Genomic DNA, 14,459 nt, shown 5'->3' on the forward strand with positions numbered 1-14,459 from the left:
GGGGGACAATATGGGTGATGTCCTTCCCCAATCTGCCCATTCCAAACTTCACTGCATGTTAGCGCAGTCAAAGTAGTCATGAGTTTATTTTCACATAATTTACATATATTCAAAATTTACATAGTTGTATTCACATACACCAAGTACAACGAACTAAAATTATTACACATACCAGAATTTATCAACCATTTAATTTATATAACCACATTAATTATTAATTATCACAATTATATTATTTCTTCTAACATACATCACCCATCACCTAACATCACCCACCACCTAACACAATCCCATTAACAAATGCAAATGAAAGAAAATAACTATAATCAACCATTTTTATATTTATTAATATATTGATATTTTAATTCATAAAACCATTTTTCAGTTTTCCTTCCCACACAAAAGTCAACCATCCACTCTTACGACTACATAATTAACTAATATATCAACATAATATATACTAACTAAACATATAAAAACCATAAATGTTGAAGGACACACCGTTGGGCAATGTGAAAACCAAAGATGAAAAAATTAGTCTCAACAAATCAATACGAAAACGTCAAATTAGAGGGCTATTCATATTCATTGTTATGAGGCTGGTGTTGCCATTCCACACCGATAATACATTTTGATTCAAAAGGCCTCTGCTCCTGCACTGCTGTGATCTTTTCCACGTAGTTCCCTGCTTACAGACTCTAATACAGACCAGAACCAGAAAATGGCAGCTGCTTATAGCCCTCTTCCAACATCATCATCTGCAGACACGGTGCCTACAATAATGATGTTGCCAATGACGCCGACAGCCGCTCGTGTTTTCTTCTCTGGGCTCTTAGAAGGTACCAACAACGCCCTTTCCCAAAGGAGGCCATGGCCGGAGCTCGTAGACCGCAACTCCCTGGCAAAGCCCGCATCCATGGCAGAAGTGGTCACCAGGGTTCGCGAGAACTGGACATACTTCCGCGTGAATTACCTCCTCCTGCTCTCTGGCGTTCTCGCTTTCAGCCTTTTGTCCAACCCTATATCGTTTTTCCTCCTCGTTGCTCTCCTAGGGGCTGGATATTCCTTTATCTTTTGAGGAGGGAGCCCCTGGTTCTGCTCGATAGAACCTATAGCGACCGGGAGGTGCTGGGAATCTTGACAGTCGTTACGATTGTTATCGTCTTTATGACGAGCATCGGGGCTGTGCTCATTTCGGCGTTGATGATCGGGGTAGCGATGGTGTGCGCACATGGCGCGTTTAGGGTTCCTGAAGATCTCTTTTTGGACGAAGAGGAGCCCATTCCTGAATTTCTCTCCTTCCTCGGCGGCCCTACCCTGGCTGTTGCCAATGTCTGAGGGGTTTTCCATGTACGCAAATTTGCTTAATTTCTAATTTTTCAGTTTGATCTGTATGAATTTTAAGAAGAATAGAAGGTTTAAAAAAAGACCATCTTAGGGTTTCTCTTTTTTCTTTATCAATTGGGGTTATTTGAATCTGGGAAAAGACATCAGGGTTGAATTGGGTTTCTATGGACAAAAAAATCATCGTAAGGTTTCTCTATTTTTGTTTCTGGTGGGTTTATGTGAATATGGGGGTAAACATTATGGTAGAATAGAATTTCTATGGATTCGACTAACGCGAGGGGAGAAAAAATGACTTTATATCTTTTTTTTTTCGATCAATTTATGCAGTTTTCTGGTTCAAAGAAGTGACGGAAAATAAGAGACATACGATTAATTGAAATTGCCATTGTTTAGAAAACTTGTGAAATAATTCATCCCACAGTGGGATTCATTTTTCCCTTGCGTTTTATTTTTCTTTAATTGTTTTATCTCTGTCAATTTTAAGAAGAAAAGGAGAAAAAACAACCATCTAAGGGTTTCCTTCTTTTCCTTTCTAAATTATGTTCGTGTGAATTTTGGGAAAAAAAATTAGGGTTGAATCGTGCTTATTCGGTTTATAAGGAAACTCGAGGGTTGTAAAACAATGTGTATATGCACCCTTTTTCTATCAGTTTATGGTGTTAGCTGATATGACAAGAATTGAAGACAATTTAATGGCATTGCTTTTATTGAACAAAAATTGGCAAAATAATTCATCTCCCCGCGGGGTGTTTTGCCCTTGCGTTCTATTTACCTCGGTGAGAGTTTACCTGGTAAATCGGTGAGAGTTTACCTCTCCACTGGCCTAGGTTCGAGTCCAAGTGTGTTGTTTCTTACATCCTCTCACATATACGTGGTAATCCCCTCGGCGACACGTCCTAGGAGATTGATCCGTTCCTTCCAAAAAGAATGAGTTGTTTCTGTTAAAAAAAAAGACGAGCTCAAATAAATGGACCCGCATCCTTTTTTAATTATATCAGGTGATGTCTTGGAAAATTTGAGTAGGTACCGCCTGTAATTTCTTATTGGCTAGCAAATGGGTTTATGCATGCTCAGTGTTTCTGTTATGGTAGAACTGGTAATTGGGAAAAAGTTCCAGATCATCCTTTCTTGTTTAATTAGTGAAATGGTTTTTTCATGTTCCTTAATTTAGCTATCTTGAAAGGGAAAAGCTTGACTGTGGTGGGTTTACCGTTATTCATGGAAGAGTGAACCTGGTGTGCTTGCCAGTACAAGTCAAGGTGTTAAAGTCCCTGATTCAGATCTGTTCTTAGTGGAGTTTTGTTATGTGCAGATTTCTTTAGGTTTGAACTAGCAAATATTGTTCATAGAAAGCATTGCTGCTATGTCCTTAACAAGATCCCATTGTATTTTTCATTTCTTATGAATTTCGGAAAAATAGATTCAGTTATACTGCAAATTTGATGTCGTTTATGCATTCCATACTCTCCATGCAATTGTTTGTCGTCGTAGCAGTATATATGGTTTTGTGAGTGGGATTTTGCTTTAAAATAATTTTTGCTCCATATGTTTAGAATTGTAGAGATGGTTTCATTTAAGGGCCGTCGAAAGCTGTTTTCAGTTATTAAAGTTTTTCATATCTGTAGTCTTTAGTTCCTGTTATAAAAGTGAGTTGGTATTCTTTGCTGCAAGGAAGGTTCTTGTTTTGGGGGTTGATACCGATGCAAAAACTCATTTTAAATTTGACAACATCCAATTTCGGAAAAATTGCATGTGAAATTTAATTTTGATAGTTTTATCATTTATGATTTGAATTTTATAGTCATTATCAAAAGTTTCTTTATATGTTGGACTATTGTAGTTGACGGTATCCGTAATGGACTCTGCATACACTCTATATGGATGGAAGATAACTTTGGAGTAACGCACGGCCTACAAGCAGGAGAGTGAATATCTGACACAGATTTGTCTGACTGCTAGGTTCGGATTGCAACCAAAACTTAGGCTTATAAGAGATTTTATTTGAACTCATCCATGAAAACTTGACAATTGACTGAAATGACCCAGCTTATAGATAAATGTATCACAAATAGAATAATGGTTACAAAGTATGGCAGATTGTCATAAATGCAAATTCGTTTTTGCAACCTTCTGAGAGGTTGAGCAGATTTGGAATAATCAAAGTTGACTGTCTAAGATGACTGAATCCTATACGCTCTGTTCATATGTCTCCCCGTTGTCCAATTCTACTCAAATTTTGTCCCTCTGTACACCTATGGGCAATATCTCTAAAAATATGTCCCTCCACACATCTAACATTCCTCTGTAGTAGGTTGTTCATATTTCTTCATTTCGGTAAATGTGGACGCATTGCTTTGTTGTGCATGTTGTGGGCATGTAGCCCCCTGCTGCATGTTGTAGGCTTTAAGAGATGGTCCCTGCCTTCCTATGTATTATCTATAAACTCCTAGAACATGTGTTCTTGGTGCCTCCCTATTCCCTATACATGATCCAAAATCTACAGCTGCTAAATGACTTTTCTTAGGCCCTCAAATAATTGGCCATCAAGGTGATCTGTGATGACCTCCACCCAAAGCCTCCTCGGCAACACATGCTCCTTGAACCTAATGCAAGGTGCGAGGCATTAGTATATGAAAACTTTCTCAAAAACTTTCAATCCATATACAAATTTATATATTTTTAAACGTTTCTATGTTCGAGTGAGAGATCTCAATAGCCCCGTGAATCTAGATTCACAATCTCCTATGGCTCTGTCTACTGGGTGCATTAACTTCATTCAATTAACTTTCTGTAAACCCTTTTGAGAGGTAACGTTTTTGAACTTGCTACTCAAAAATTACCTAGTTTACCAAAGGAATATCTAACCCAAGCTACAGTAATAAAGTCTTCCACTATAATAAGGTGTTACTCTTAACATAAAAATTCAGCATCTATTCTTTGTGATTAGTATAATCATGTACCTAGCCATGTTCTCTCTCCACCAATATCACAGCAAAACCTTTTCTCGTTCTTTATATGGGTTGCCTCTCGGGAAAATTGTTGACCCTCACTCAAAATTGAATTACGACTAGATTCTATGTTTAGTTAGTATTTTCATTATATCAGTGATTTTTTGAAATGATTGCATCGTGATTATAACTTCACAAATAGATATACTATTCTGACCCCTCTCTCTTTGTTGAGCAGGTTGGCATGTAATTTGTACTTGGGTTCACTAATAGATATACTATTCTGATCCCCCTCTCTTTGTTGAGCAGATTAGCGTGTAATTTGTACTTGGTTTCATGCGTAATGACCATTTGTTGCCCTATCTTTTCCTTTTTTTTTCCTGTTCTATCCATCACAACTCGATTATGCTAGGGCCCTAGGAGCAACAGTGGGATCTAATAATTTGTTAGCTTAAAGAAAATTAATATGAATAACTTTAACAATCTATACTGCATGCAGGTCCATAGGTCCTAGTGTGTAAAATTGTGCTCTCGTACCATTTGAAATGTTATTCACAACACTATAATGACTAAACTATATATATATATATAATTGTGTGGAATTAAATGTCCTCAATAATCTCAAATAAGTGTTAATTCTTTTCAACTAAATGACAACACGGGCTACTTTAAAGCTTCACATAATTCCATCATACTTGATATTGCTATTTCAATACTTGTGTTTGAAACATATGCAAATAATAGAGGGGGTTTCTATTATGATAATAGAGAATAGCTTCGATTATGTATAGAGCTCGAGATAAGAGTAAAGAAGTGAAACATAGAGATGCGAGTATCATATGTCTAGACGAGTATAATATGTATAGGCGAGTATCTTCAGGTGCTCAAGAATGATTACTAGAACAGTAAGTTAATTCTGCAATTTAAAGGATGAAAAAGGAGGTTATAGGAGTCTAGTTTTGGTTCTCATCCACAATGTCACACTAGTTTGCCTGGGCATGGTTCTCATGGTTTAATAGTGACTTGAGGAGTCATAATACCATAGATCACTAAACACGAACAGCTAAGGTAGCCCAAGGACAATAGCCATCTTTACACATTAATTAACAGGTCTTACATTAATTATCCTAGGGGGTTTTAATACTTCCAAATGCTTAAGAAATAGTTAGCAGAGCATTCACATTACACATTCCAGCAATCTTTTCTATAAACCAACCAAATGCAGTCAGGAGAGCCCTCCTTTTAAACTATACAATCTTATTGTTAGTATGATCAACCTTATTTTAATATATAGTGTGACAAACTGAATGTGACAGGCAGGTGGAAAACGTTTCTCGAAATTGACTAAGCGACGTCCTGCGAGCCAGACTTGAGACGGAAACCCTCGTCAGAAGTATATGCTTGGCTCTTTTCCAAACAAATGAAGAGTCAATGAGGTTTTGTGTAATCACTTCTGGTATCGTATTGGGTTAACCCACCCCCTTTTTGATTCCAATAAGCAGAGGTGGTCACTATGGTAATCCGATTTCAATTTGTAGTTAGAAAATGGGGTCACAACTTTCCATATTTTTTGTTTTGTTTTGTCTTTTTACATCAAACAATAGCATATTTATTAGAACCATAGTCAACTAAACAAATAGGAAACAATTTATTTAACAGGTGGAAGAAGTGATAGGCTTAGAGCAATTTAATTGTAGGCCATGCTTCTTGACAAATTAATGAACATATGTCTCCTTACTTGAGATTTAGGTTGGCACCATGGCACCATCCTGTCCATCATTATACACTAATATTGTCATTATCTTCTTCACTGTGAATGACTGGCCTGTTCCCTGCAGATTGATCTGGGCATAGAGGAGCCAATCCAAGAACAGTAATCTCTAGCACAAGACAATATTAATGATCTAAATACCTAATCCTGAAGCTTGAGTTTGATTTTTCTCTACTGGTTCTGAATCTCTGATTGAGAATCTCCCACTCATCATTATCAAACCTTCTCCTTCATCATTGGCATCAGCTGCACTGCTGAGGTACTTTGGTTGGTTGTCATTGGACTTGAGAGCTTGAAGTTTCAAATGATTATAGTAACAGACAGCCAGAAAAGCCAGTCCACACCCACTCAAGTTTATGACTGTAACCTTTTCATTTATTACAGACAAAGATTATGTTATGAGCAGCCAGTCCTTGACAAGACCAGCAACATTCATAGTCAAGGCTGAAGTCTTTCCTATCAGAAGAAACACCGCAAGATTAAGAGCCAAGGCACAAGCAAAAATGTCATGTAATCCAAATCAAAGGAAGAGACCCTGATTATCAGAAATGGGTATTCTACTAAGGCCCAGGGGGTGCTGAGAAAAACAAGGCAACAAGGAGCAACAAAGATGTGATGGGATTCAACTTAATCCCTTTTGATGTTCGTGGAATTTGTATGAGAACCAATTGGGTAGTCTCACATGCAACTGCACTTAACTGGAGAATCACCTCCCATGCATTCATCTTGGCCTCCCCATAAACTGAAATAGTAACTCCAATGGATATGGCCAACATATTGGCCTCAGGCTCACCTTTATAAGCTTCTTTCTTCAGGGAAACCACAATCAAATACACAGCAATGGGAATTAGAGCTTTCAGCATTTGAAATAATGATACTGAGAGGAAAACATAGGCAGAATTTGAAAACCAGAGACCCAAAAAATACACTTATCAATACTATGGGTTCAACGAGCTTGAAGACTCTTACAATAGCAACAACTAGTGTTGAGTAGAAGCCCATGTGAATCATGGTGGGACTGATCACACTAAATTTGTCAAGCAATGGAAACTCCAATGGATATGGCTAACATATTGGCCATGGCCTCACCTATATAAGATTCTTTCTTCAGGCGAACTGCAATTGAATGCATATCAAATGGGTACAAGAGCTTTCAACATTTGAAATATTGATACTTTGAGAGACATGCACCAAGGGCTGCATCATTTAGGATTTGTACTCAGTTTAGGTGTCATATTCAAGGGGAAGTTGTTATGCTTTCCACCACTTCATAGATTGTTAGAGTCATGAAACAAAAGAGGCTCCCTCTTGAGGCTAGATTATGTCATTCATATCAGCTATGTTGTTGATGTCCTAGCTCAGCCAGGTCTTGCCAAAACGCTGTTGAGGTTCAAAATTTATTATAAACTGAAATGTCTTCACAAGAATTGACCTCATAAAATGCCATAATCACAAGATATGCCATACATGGCTGTGATTATGGCTCGCAAGACCCTTAGACTTTGAGAAATGAGGCTCGCAACATCACTTATGATTATGGACTCTACAATTCTGTGACCAGCTGAATGTCAAGCAATTGAACCGCGATTTAAATCCTATTTTGTCAGCAATAAGTACTATACTTTGTCTTTATTTAGTGTAGAGAACCAAGCACTTATTCTGCTCATCTATAGAAGGGACAATGGTTGTTTGCCTATGAGGTATAAGGAAATCCTATCAGATGTTTTGTATTTTCGTATGGAATTGAATCATACTCCTGCACACTGTAACATTCATATATATCAACCTGTAGAGGCTTTAATAACACCTGGTATTCTGGTTAGTGATTTTATTGGACCTCATGTGCATATCCTACATGCACAGGATGGACTATTCATATGTTACAGGGTATTATTCTTATTATTTAGGGTGCACATCTTCAGGTGCTCAAGAATGATTACTAGAACAGTCAGTTAATTCTGCAATTTAAAGGATGAAAAAGGAGGTTATAGGAGTCTAGTTTTGGTTCTCATCCACAATGTCACACTAGTTTGCCTGGGCATGGTTCTCATGGTTTAATAGTGACTTGAGGAGTCATAATACCACAAATCACTAAACACGAACAGCTAAGGTAGCCCAAGGACAATAGCCATCTTTACACATTAATTAACAGGTCTTACATTAATTATCCTAGGGGGTTTTAATACTTCCAAATGCTTAAAAAACAGTTAGCAGAGCATTCACATTACACATTCCAGCAATCTTTTCTATAAACCAACCAAATGCAGTCAGGAGAGCCCTCCTTTTAAACTATACAATCTTATTGTTAGTATGATCAACCTTATTTTAATATATAGTGTGACAAACCGAATGTGACAGGCAGGTGGAAAACTTTTCTCGCAATTGACTAAGCGACGTCGTGCGAGCCAGACTTGAGACGGAAACTCTCGTCAGAAGTATATGCTTGGCTCTTTTCCAAACAAATGAAGAGTTAATGAGGTTTTGTGTAATCACTTCTGGTATCGTATTGGGTTATTGTTAGAAGCGATAATTGTATTCGGATTCTCATCGAGTGAGTTGTTCTGCTTTCTCAATTTGAGAGGGTTTGTTTGGAGGGAAAAACAAAAGAGGACATACAAGAATAGTGAGGGGAAAGATGCAGAGGAAGAGGATTGAGAACATCGCGAGTAGGTAGGCTACATTTTCCAAACGTAGGTGGATTGCTGAAGAAAGCTTACGAGCTCTCGGTGCTCTGCACTGCAGAAGTTGAACTTGTGATTTTCTCCCCAGCAGGAAAGCTCTATGAACTGTTTTTTAGTGAAAATCCTACTATTTTGATTCTAATAATCATGGCTATGCAAACCTCATGAGATTCTTACTAATAACCCCGGTGGTGCAAGCCCTAGTAAGTTCGATGTTGAAAAACTTAGTGTAAAACCTCCAAATCGCTGGTTTTGTTGTAGTGCTTATTGGAGAGTATATAAAAAATTTCACACCTTTTTATGAGATATGGGAGGAAAACATGTTAAAGATTTTTAATAAATATAAAATTTCCAAAATGATGCTAGTTACGCGTGATTCTTTTTTCATTGTTTGTGATTATGAAAAATGAAACTCAATGTTTTTTCATTAGTGCACACATATTTCATTATATAATTGCATATAGAAAAATCATTCCAGAGCCGATAACAATAAAAGTGAAGAATTTATGGTCCAATGTTATATTTAAGGGAGATGTTTAAACGTTTGAATTTTGTTTTTCATTTTAAGACATTTGGAGCAAATATTAGGAAGGACTTTGAGAAAGGATTGTCCTTGATTTTCGAAAATGGAGTTGTTCCTTTCCAGCCATATGCCCCAAGTGACCATCAAAGGGAGAGCTCATATGTTTTTTGGATGTTTTCTTTATAGCCATTTTTTTACACATATCCATAGAGTCCCCATGCCATTGATGTGAATTACTTGTTCGGTTTTCTTTAACCAAAATTTTTACCCAAACAAGAAAAATTAAAAAAATGCCTCAAGATCAAAGACTGAAACAAAGACCTATTGACATACCTTTTAAAGTATGGAAAGAACTTGTAAAATCATATGAGAAGTTGGATGCACAAAGAAAAGCCGGCAATGAGAGCATTCAGGTATTGAATTTTTCATTAAACATTATTTAGAATGTATTAATACTTATAAGTATCTTAGACATGTATTTGTGTGAAAATAAATTGAATTGGTTTATGTTTAAGGACAAGGCATCCAAGGCGAGGTTAACCAAGACAAAAGTCACTCATCGTAGTGGCCAGAAAGGTTTAAAAGCACTGATAACAACCTTTGTAAGTATATTAAACATGTGATATTTTTTTAATAAATTTTGTACTAGAAGAAAGTCATTGTTATCTAATTTCTCCTTATTTACTGATTGATAGGAACTAAAATATGGAAGACCTCCAAATCATTTGGAAAAGGAGGTGCTGCAGCGAAAGAGATGGGTTGAATTTGTTGTTTGGATGGACTCTATGGTATGTAATCTTAGTTGGATTTCCAATATACTTTTAAACCATATTTTCATTTTATTTTTTAGTATTATTAGATATTATATCTTACCTCATTTTATGGTTAACATTGTATAACAAAAACATGCGTTTGTGTTATGTAATTAATACTAACATGTAATATTGATTTTTTTTGTCAGAATGCTATAGGTAATGATTACCAAGACGATGATCCAAATTATGTTCAACATATATCAGGATATGATGAGGATGATGGTGGTGAAGGAGGAGATGATGATGATAGTTGCGGTGTTGGTGATGATGTGGATCAGAGTAATGAGGATGGTCAAGATGATCATGAGGATGATCTTGGTGGTGGTAGCTAGGCATGCACATGCATTGTTTTTTATGAAGAAATTATTGTGTAGAATGACATTGCTATGTTTAGATGGGTGTTGTGAATTTACCCTATATCAATGAGACATTTTGATTTTGTAATCATACGATGAGTTTCATTTATGTATGTTGTTAATTTATCGTAGAATAACGATATTCATGAAATATTTTCATTTGTTAATCATATTTGAATTTTAATTGTTTTGATTAAAAATAATATTGATTTTATTAGTATTATGTTGCTATTTTATACATGTTTTGAAAATTGTTAATGGCACATTGTTATTTTTTTGGATGGATGTTGTCAATTTCTCTTAAATTTCTTTAGAAATGATTTTGAATTGTGATATCTGCTTTAATGATATTTAGAAGCTATCATATATTTCACTATGAATCTATAAAGGGGGTCATATATGTAAAGAAAAATATACTCTATATAAGAAGTCAAATGCGGATGTAACCATGGATGCAAAATTGAAAGTAAAATTGGATGTTAAATTAGGAATTAATACAAAATGCAAACAATTGACATACAAAGTGTTTTAAATTAGAAGTTAAAAATTGTGCAATAGTTGACACAAAGAAGGGAACAAAACATGTCATACAAAAGGATATCAAATTGGGCAAAAACAAGGACACATAAATGGGCACCAAATTAGATGCAAAAAAAGACAACAACTAGATGTAAAATAAGATGCAAAGTTGAGCATTAAAAAGAAGAAAAAAACGTTACAAATTAATATGACAAATGATGATGCAAATAATGGTGTAAATTTTGGATGCAAACTTGGGTGCAAAAAAGGAAAAAAAAAAAGATGTAAGAAAAGACATAAAACAAGATGCAAAATGGGGTTGAAAAAGGTGAAACCAAGGATGCCATATTGGATGTAAAAAATGATTCCTAATCACATGCAAATTTAGGCTCAAACTCAGACACAAAATTATATCCAAATGTGGACACAAAATGAGGCAAAAAAAGATGCAAATTTGGATGGTGAAAATGATGTAAAACTAGACACCAAAAAAATGCAAAATTGGATGAAAAAGTCGGTGTAAATAATGGTGCAACATTCGACACAAGTAGACGCAAAGAAATGGTGCAAAAAGGGGCATAAAATAGCTTAAAATTGGATGCAAAACTTGGTGCAAAAACAAATACAAAAGTAGACGTAAAAAATGGCTCTAAATTGAATGTACCATTAGACACAAAATAAGATGCAAAGGTGGACACAAAACATGACTCAACATAAGATGCACATATAAATGCAAATTTCGATGCTCAAAATGATGTAACATTAGATGCAAGAGATGGTGTTAAAAATGATGCAAAATTGGATGAAACAAATGACGCAAAATATGGTGCAAAATGAGATGGGAAAAATGGAGACAAATGAAACGTAAATGTGGATGTAAAAAATGGTCCAAAAAAAGATGCAAAAATGGGCACAAAAATGGATGCAAAATTTGGTGCTAAATCAAATTCAACACATGGTGCAAAGATAGGCACCAAAGCTGGTGCAAAAATAGAAGTAAAAACTAGTGTAAGACTAGATACAAAACCTGGCGTAAGACTAGATGCAAAAATTGACACAAAATGGATGCATAAAAAGATGTTAAATTGGATTCAAAATACAGTGTAAACTTGATGCAAATGATGGTGCAAAAATGGAAGCAAAGAATGACAAAAAATAGGAAGCAGAAGAGAATGAAAAATAGATGCAAAAAATGACACAAAACTAGAAGCAAAACCTGTCATAAAATAAGATGCAAATCTTGGTTCAAAATTTGACGCAAAAAATGATGCATAGTTTGGTATAAAAAATGATGCAAAATCTAGCGTGAAAAAGGATGCAAAATCAGGTGCAAAAAAGGACGCTTTAAAAATTGTACAATAGAGCCATATTTAGCGCCAGGTTGCTCATCACAATTACAAAAAAAATGCACTAAAATCTGGCGCTAAATCTGGCGCAAATCGCTGGTTTTGTTGTAGTGTGTGCATATTCAGGTTGAATAATATGCGAGGGCTTTGTAAAATCTTTGAAATAAAAAAAATGCAAACATGTAGATTGCCAAGGCTTGGCTATTGCAATTTCATGAGGGAAAGATCAATCCACATAAGATTAAGTTGTTAATTAATATAGCAAGTCAAGGTAGCAATAGTTCAAAGCTCAAAATGGTACAGCTACTTATAGGTGATGTGAAAGGAAAAATATTAACACATGGGAGGCAAATATGTAATTGCACAAGGCAAAAATAAATACTTATATAAATAGGTTTTTTATGTAACAAAAAAAAGTCAAGGTTTCAACTATCAAAACCCATAGTGAAGTAATTTATTCTCAACGGCTCAACGTGAAACAGAGCAAGAATGATGGAAGGTGTTATTCTTATTTGAGCACCTTTTCAAAATGATACTTCAATTGTTGCTTATATGTCTTTTGCTTGAATTGGTTGTCACCAATTTTGTTGGGCACTTATCTAGTTTTGTATTAATAGATGCTTGATTCAAATCCCTATGGATTAGTATACACCATAAGGTTCACTATAGATGTCATGTGTAAATGTGAGGAAGCATCCCTTGTGTTCCCTGACGATATTATTTCTCCTAAAATAATGAATAGTAATAATGACATAATATAGGATTATTTTATATGTCAAATTGTGATTTAAGGTTTGGCATGGGGCACCACCAAACAAACAAATTGGGTGCAAACCACAATATGTGTAAATCCTTTCTATGTATGTAAAAGAAAACGTGCATACATAAAAATATGTAAAAGTATGAGCACTGAGGGTGTTCTCAATTGGTTGAGTCTCTATCGTTAAAGCACCTCTACTATTGAGAGGTCATGGGTTCAATTCTCTCAACACTCTCGGTGTCAAGCCACATGGTTGAGCCGGCAGGAAGTGATCCTTTCGGGTATATCCTTTAGGGTAGATATGCCTAGTACAAATATTTCATGGACATAAAGATCACCAATCTTCGGGGATTGTGAACCAAAAAAAAAAAAAAGAAGATGAAGAAGTAAAAGTATAATTATTTAGAAGAAATATAATTTAAAAATAGGAAATGGCATGACAAGGTCAACTTATCAATATGCTTCATCAGTTACTAAAAAAAAACAAGCTCTCACAAAAAGAAATGATTGCCAAAATGTGAAATAACATTTAAAGGCCAAGAAATGAAAACCTTGTAAAAAGTATAATATCCAACTTAACCTTTAACTACAACGAAACTATGTTATATCTTAAAATCACACTTTTTATCGACTTTACAATATAATAATAATTTAATTTTAAGGTCATATATAAGCCAAACACCAAATTCATGTACGAGACCCCCTTCTTTGTAGGAGAAGGGACCTTTTCCATGTAACAAATTAATTGATGGAGTCTACAAAGGTGTACATACCGTACCCTCCTCTGGATTTGAACATCCCTAGGAGGGAATAGATGTTCATCCCTAGGAGGAAATAGATGTTCCTAACCATTAGGCTCACCAAGTTTATAAAGGATTAATAAAAAAATTGATTGTTATCTAGCTAACTTAAACTTGTGAGCGAATGTAAAATAAAGAAGTTTCGAAAAAGGCTTTATAAACTTATATTTTACTTTATACTTAATAATATAAACAATGTTTTGATTATTAATTTAACCTTGTGAGCGGATGCAAGTTAAAGAAAGTATTAAAAGTGGTTTTGTAGATCTAGATATTCACACTTAAATTTAATAAATTCAAAATAGTATGTATGTTTTTTATAAAATGTCTTCATATTTTGTTTAAATAGGATTAACAAAGTTGAATCTCAAATGTGAATGTAGTGCTACGACCATGTTGAGTTTATCATGCTAATTACTCTTCACATCAATATAGACATAAAATCAACATAGATGATGGACTGATACTTGTACAAAACTTGCATGTGGTATATTGTAGCACATTATATCATGCAAATGTTTTATTCTAACAAAACAAATAGTGATTATGTTTTGCCCCATATTTTTGATTTGTTAACAAATAAAGAGGATATC

The 14,459-nt window shown here is 35.1% G+C and overlaps 1 protein-coding gene and 1 pseudogene across 1 annotated transcript; both read left to right on the forward strand.

Moving 5' to 3' along the window:
• The first annotated feature begins 499 nt into the window (after nt 1–499).
• LOC149194351 (PRA1 family protein B1 pseudogene) lies at nt 500–9,686 on the forward strand (annotated as a pseudogene).
• Nucleotides 7,597–10,532, forward strand: LOC149194352 (uncharacterized). The gene is made up of 3 exons (XM_089405070.1): nt 7,597–9,872; nt 9,966–10,058; nt 10,232–10,532. The coding sequence occupies exons 1-3, from the start codon at nt 9,744–9,746 to the stop codon at nt 10,415–10,417; spliced, it is 408 nt and encodes a 135-aa protein (XP_089261196.1). The 5' UTR covers nt 7,597–9,743; the 3' UTR covers nt 10,418–10,532.
• Nucleotides 10,533–14,459: the final 3,927 nt, after the last annotated feature.

This window comes from Pinus tabuliformis, chromosome 2_2 (assembly GCF_031772625.1).
Source record: "Pinus tabuliformis cultivar Carrire ecotype Pingquan chromosome 2_2, CPIR1, whole genome shotgun sequence".
NCBI classification, from domain to species: domain Eukaryota; kingdom Viridiplantae; phylum Streptophyta; class Pinopsida; order Pinales; family Pinaceae; genus Pinus; species Pinus tabuliformis.

Coding starts and splice junctions, on each gene's coding strand:
- LOC149194352 (XM_089405070.1), top strand. CDS start 9,744: ATGTATTTGTGTGAAAATAAATTGAATTGGTTTATGTTTAAGGACAAG. Junction 9,873..9,965: donor AAGCACTGATAACAACCTTT/GTAAGTATATTA, acceptor ACTGATTGATAG/GAACTAAAATATGGAAGACC. Junction 10,059..10,231: donor TTGTTTGGATGGACTCTATG/GTATGTAATCTT, acceptor TTTTTTTGTCAG/AATGCTATAGGTAATGATTA.